Raw genomic sequence first — 6,335 nt, forward strand, 5'->3', positions numbered from 1 at the left:
GCTGTTCAGTACTTAAAGGGGACCTATAGGAAAGATGGGGAAAATCTTTTTAGTAGGGCCAGCTGTGACAGGACAAGGGGTAATGGGTTTAAACTAAAACAGGGTAGGTTTAGACTGGATGTAAGGAAGAAATTCTTTGCAGTGAGGGTAGGGAAACACTGGAACAGGTTGTCCAGAGAGGAGTGGAGGCCCCATCCCTGGCGACATTCAAGACCGGGTTGTACAGGGCTCTGAGCAACCTGATCTAGTTAGCAGTGTCCCTGCTCGCTGCAAGGGGACCTCTAAAGGTCCCTTCCAACCCAAAACATTCTATGATTCTGTGATTCTAAAGTTAGATGTAGGGCTGGAGCCCTTTTGGTAGAGCAGAATTTTGTGGGAATCCTGTAAGATTGCATAGTGATCATATCTAGTGGTTGTTAGGGAGCACTCTGCCCTCAGAAAGTGCTTATATATCATGAGAATTAATATCTTGTCGGAAGTTCTCAGGCCTCCTCTTTATTTAACAATGGCCAAAACTATATAATGGAGATTCAGAACCCTCTTTGGTCCTAAGATGCTAGCAGAAATTATACTGATGACTCACTAATGTGTTGTATTTTATTACAGCTTAATATGTTGGAATTGAAAAGTTCAAGCCATACATAGTATTGAAGTAATGTAATTATATAATTATATATTATATTATATGATTATCTGAAATAATGTGGTTATATAATATTTATCTATTTTGCCTTTCAAAAGTATGTTCTGAAATAAATAAATCTCAGAGAGTGCATTAAATGTAGTGTGTCTTTTCTTTTTTTATATTTCCTTTTCTTCCAGGCAACCAGTAACGAAAAACACATTTCGGCAGTACAGGGTACTAGGGAAAGGCGGCTTTGGGGAGGTGAGTAATTCTGAAAGTTTCTGTTAAGAGTGTTTCTTGCTTCTCAGGGACTGCAGGTTACAGGAGTCTGATGTGACAGAGGCTATTTTCATTAATTGCTGACAGTTTTATGTAACCTCTCATGACACTGATCTCAAAAGAACACTTTTGAGAATTATTTTGTGTTGGACTGATGCATTCACAGCAGAATTAGGGTCACACCCTTATTTGTATTTTACTGATGGCTTGAGGTTGCTGCCTAGGCAGCAGAGTCAGAGGAGGCGCAGACAGGCTTTAGCTGAGCAGATTACAATCTGCACAGACAAAAGGAGGTGGAATAGGAAGCAGGCAGAGGAAAGTGAAATAATTAAACCAATATTACACAGCAGGTTTGGAAACAGTAGTCCCATGCCCAGCTGCCCCCGCCTATGCCTTACTCACTATGCCGCCATCTCTAACCTTAAAAGGAGTAAATCAGATCAAATCATGAGGAGTAAAGCGCAACCCAGACACAGCGTTTGCTTTGACTTACCCAGCAATTGTTCTCTTTAATTCGCAGGTCTGCGCTTGCCAAGTCCGAGCAACAGGGAAGATGTACGCCTGCAAGAGATTAGAGAAGAAGAGAATAAAAAAGAGGAAAGGCGAATCCATGGCACTAAATGAAAAGCAGATTTTAGAAAAAGTCAATAGTCAGTTTGTAGTGAGTATTGACCTCCTTGGCGCTCTGCTTCCTGCTCACCTGCTGAGCACTGTTCTTATTGAATCCAATGCCTCCTCCTCCTGCTGCAGGAGAGGTGCCAGAAGCTGACTCCCTTTGCTTTGCACCTTAGTCCTGCTCCATGCACCTTTACCAAGTCTCATTTTAGGCTTTGGTCTGTGAAAAATACACTGAACAAGGTGCCTGTTCCTACCATGGGAACATGATGCATTTTACAGCCCTAACTTGCATCAGGGCTGCATGAGGCTGAGCTATTTTTATCCAGCGTTGATTACCTGAATTCCCAATGTCTAGGAGAGAGGAGCTTGGAGGAGACTGAAGGAGGTTAAACCCAAATAAATCAGAAGAGATCTAGTAGGAGTATCTAGCCAGTGACATGGAGCTGGTCTGCCTGACATAGGGCTTTCCTGAGATCTGCCAGCTCTTGTGACTCTTCAAAAACTTGCCTTACATTAAAAAAAAAAAAAAAAAAGTGTTGTTATCTCAGCATCTATGTTCATTATACTTTATTTTAGGAAACACTATGAATACAAAAGATGCGTGATGTTTACTTACCTCTGGCAGAAGCAAAGATAATGGCACATATTTAAAAGTGATGGGTAGCTTTTGGCTTGTCTGATCATTCCTGGGGCCTCACTAGAGCCTCGCAAGGGTGATGGTGACCTTCATGCCTCAGTGTGGTCTGTTTGACCACTGCAGGACAGGGCTATCTGGGTCTTCCTGAGAACCTACTGAGATGATGGGTTTTGACAGCTATCCAGCAAAACAGTGCAGCAGGAGGTGTAGATTCCCTTGACTATTAAGATTTCTCTTATGCTGAAAAGTATGTCTGGATTTACTGTTTGTCCAGCCTGTGAAGCTATCTAAGCATTATCCTTGAGAGTCTCTGATGATGAATACATCTGATAACATCTGATTTTTCTGTACTTTTAAAATATATGTTTGCTATTGTAATAAGGCACTTACCAAATTCAGTCAATGTGTTTTTTCCCTTTTCTAAAGAAAACCTTTAATGAAAAGTTAGTGCTTTCCTCTTAGCAGCTAAGTGAACTTTTACAACTATGCTACATATGTTTTTCTAGGTCAATTTAGCCTATGCCTATGAAACGAAGGATGCACTGTGTTTAGTTCTGACCATAATGAATGGAGGTGACCTGAAGTTTCATATCTACAACATGGGAAACCCAGGCTTTGAGGAGGAAAGAGCTTTGTTTTATGCAGCAGAGATTCTTTGTGGCTTAGAAGACCTACATAGAGAAAATACTGTGTACAGGTAAGCACTCTCTTAGGACATCTTTTCTGGGTAGAAAAGAATTTCCTGCAACCTCTCTGCTCATTATGCTGCTGTATAGCTTAGATGCCTGTGCTTTGGCTGAAATTTTGCAGAGCCCTGTACAAATACAGTATGATTCAGTAATCATGGAAGAAAGCAGTTGCTTCACTAAATATGAACTGTCTAAATTACACAGAAATAACACAACGTTCCCCAAACCCTACCTCAGCATGCACTGGGTAACATAAGAAGATTATGAAAGTTCCTTTAAAGGGATTTCATTAAGGAATCTAGTTTCTAGTTGATGTGAAATGGAGATCATTCTATTCAAGCCTCTATTTTAATTAGTTTGATTATATTGCATTAGGGGCTGCAGCACGTCAAATGTAGAAAAAACATCTCTCCTATCTCAGAGGGAGTGTAATTAGCTCAAGAGGGTATTTGAGACATGGGGCATGGATTTACACTCTAGGACACGAACTAGTTTGATTAGCTAGGTTGGATCGTGATGGTAGCCATAGCATGCCAGCTGTGGAAGGAGGCACATTCACAACTATGCAATGGAGGCATCCTGCTGACAGCATCTCACCCTCTGCGGGTGCAGCCTTTGGGCAGAGCACTGCCCAGCACAGTGACAGGCAGGCAGCTTTGAGAAGGACAAAATTCAAGTTCTCAGCTTCCAGGCTGGCTTCCAGTTCTATACAAGCACTTTTCCAGGGCATCATAGGGTTTACTTGCTGGATAAAGCATGGTGTTTGCAGACAGAGTTCTTGTGACTCCATGAGGATTTATTTTTTTTAATCAACAACCGGTGTAGTTGTAAACAACATTAATGTTTGTCTTCATCATCCCAGCCTGTGAAATCATTATTGCTGGCATTCACAGCAGAAGAGGTCCTGTAAATTCATGAAAGAACTTCCAAGGACAATGATTAATAGATAATAACATGTTATTTTTAAAAACTAAGCCATACTTTAAATCATTTGATATGCCCATGCGTAATAAGTGTTAGATGCTTGTATATATAGAAATTTCAGTATTGTTGTTCCTTGGAGATCTCTAGCAAACTGCCACTTGGTTGCCTCACTGTGACTCGGATCTTGCTAGCTGGCATAAGGAGGGCAGACAGGTAGCATGGTGATCTAGTTGGTGCTGGCCCACGAAGGATATTTTTTTCCCAAGGAACAAAACAGAATTAAGTGTTTAATGTCAACTGAAAAATCAAATAATGAGTGACATGTCTGGTTTCCCTTTTCTTTAAAAAACATCCTACCACATTCAAAAAAATGTTAGGAGGTATTATAGTGTTTCTTTAAAAACTACTAGACCACAAGCATACTTTATTGATGAAAATGACTGGTACATTCATCACATGACTGGTAAAATGCCATATGAATGCCACTTTCTAATAAAACAAATTAGATCTGGACACCTAAAATAGTACATGGCTCTGAAAGAAATGGCATCCTACTTCCTTAAGCAGTTGTTTTCATGTTACTCTTAACAGAGCTGTTAGTTTACACTCAGATGGCACATTCATTTTGGTGATGAATGATATTATATCCTTGTAGGTGACATTTTCTAGCAGTATTTTAGGAGCGTCTACAGAGACCCCTAATTTGTAATACCTCAGCATGTTTTGGGACCCATGAGAAGTGCTATATAGGTCAATAAAATGCAGCAGCTAAATGCTACCACTTTCTCAAGGTGAATAATTCATCGCAAAACACTTATTCCTCAGACTTAATTTCATTTTCTATGAACAAAATGCTTCTGAGTAAATCACAGCATTGGAAAATACATCCCCATCTCATGGGCCAGTGATGCACGCTATGGATGTGATCGGAGAGAGCAACCAGGCTCAGAGTTAGATTTATCTGATTCAGAATTCCCTTGCCAAACATGGTTCTTATGTTATATTTCTCAACTACATCATGTTGGTAAAGGTCAACAGGTCAATTGTTCATGGAAAGCAAACATTAAAAGCTGCTGCTCTTCTCAAATTATTTATATATATTATATAATTTTTAATTTTTATATCTATTTTATATACATATTAATTATTTATGTATATATACTATAGCCATGCCTGGAAGCTCCAGTCAGCATCAAGATCACATTGCCCTAGGCATTACACAAATATATGGTAAAGCCTTGTCCACTGTGATTAATTGAGTTGTTTATGCTGTCCCGTACAGCTAAACAGCGTACCATTGCCTTTCTAGCATGGGCACAGTGCTAGCAGTTTATGTTTCAGTATATTTAGGCAAGACTAGTTGACATATGGGAAGCTGTACCATTGGGAAGTAGCCTTACATGTAATTCTGTCCACTGGGGAGTTTCTCCTACATACTTCAGTACAAAAACCACATTCCTCCTTGGCACTTGGAAGAGTTGGCCATGCAAAGGAAGCCAGCCTTGATCCTGAGGAACCAGAAATCTGAAAACAGAAATTACAACTGATGTCTGAGGGAAAGGAAAGCCTGCCCTAATTGCCCTAAATCACAGAGGACTGTAAGGACTGAGCTGCTGTTCTCAGAGTCCTCATGGAGTGTCTCATTTTCTCATTCAAAGACAACATTTCCCAACTTGTACATAGGATTCTTGTCATTTGGCTGCAGTTAAGTGGGAAGTGTGTAAGGAAATAGTTCTTAAGGGATTTGGAATAAATTTTTAAAAATAAATAGGAAATGCCCTCGACCGTGTTGCTCCAGTATTGGAAACCTTCTGCTGGTAGGCAGGGAAAGCCCACAGTGGGATGTTAAACAAAATCACAGGTTCTCCTCAGCATTCAGATGCCCTTCGCATATTTCAGTATTGTTTATTTGAAAAGTAGGCTTGGTACCACTGGGAACCTGGTAAAGTTTATCTTGAGAGGTCAAGAGGGTCTGAAGCAAGCAAGAAGAAGAGATTTTTCACAGCACTCTACGTTCTTTCTTGAAATAATAAAATAAAATGAGACAAGTTTTGAAATTTTAATCTCAGCATTGTCAAAACTATAAAATGCCCCTCTCCTTTCACAGGAAAATTCACAACACCAGAGTGGTACAGCTTGAAAGGCAGGGTAGGCTCCTGCACAGACTTTGCAATGCACTAGTCTCCTGGTGCAAGGGTTTCTCTTGTACACTTCCCTCTCTTTGCTCTTTGAAAAGCAATGCATTTTGCTGGGAAGCTAACAGAATCAAGCTGGTTCACAAATACAAGGAGGCCTTAAAAAAAGATGTGGCCAAGCACTTCTTGGATCTGCACCAGGCTAAACACTGTGTTTCAGTAGGAGTCAATCAGATAAATGTCAGGGCATGATGTGAATTGCAGTAATATGTTTTTCCCTGCCTCACCTGGCCATGCTGGTGCCTTATGCGAGCTTCTGAGCCAGCACAGCCTGCTCCCATTGCAGGGCCCTTCCTGGGATGCTCTCTGCCCAGCACGTCCCTGCCTGACACCTCCAGGTCCCATCTTCCCAGTCTGGATTCATTCCT

At 40.7% G+C, this 6,335-nt stretch overlaps 1 protein-coding gene across 1 annotated transcript in view; it reads left to right on the plus strand.

Annotated features, from left to right (window-relative positions):
• Nucleotides 1-6,335, plus strand: part of GRK5 (G protein-coupled receptor kinase 5) — a 174,378-nt gene that overhangs the window by 147,748 nt on the left and 20,295 nt on the right. The window contains exons 7-9 of the mRNA XM_009641436.2: nt 823-886; nt 1,425-1,565; nt 2,666-2,856. Coding sequence (XP_009639731.2) covers nt 823-886; nt 1,425-1,565; nt 2,666-2,856 — 396 coding nt within the window. The remainder of the gene's footprint in view (nt 1-822; nt 887-1,424; nt 1,566-2,665; nt 2,857-6,335) is intronic.

Source organism: Egretta garzetta, unplaced genomic scaffold (assembly GCF_000687185.1).
Source record: "Egretta garzetta isolate BGI_Z169 unplaced genomic scaffold, ASM68718v1 scaffold486, whole genome shotgun sequence".
Taxonomy (NCBI): domain Eukaryota; kingdom Metazoa; phylum Chordata; class Aves; order Pelecaniformes; family Ardeidae; genus Egretta; species Egretta garzetta.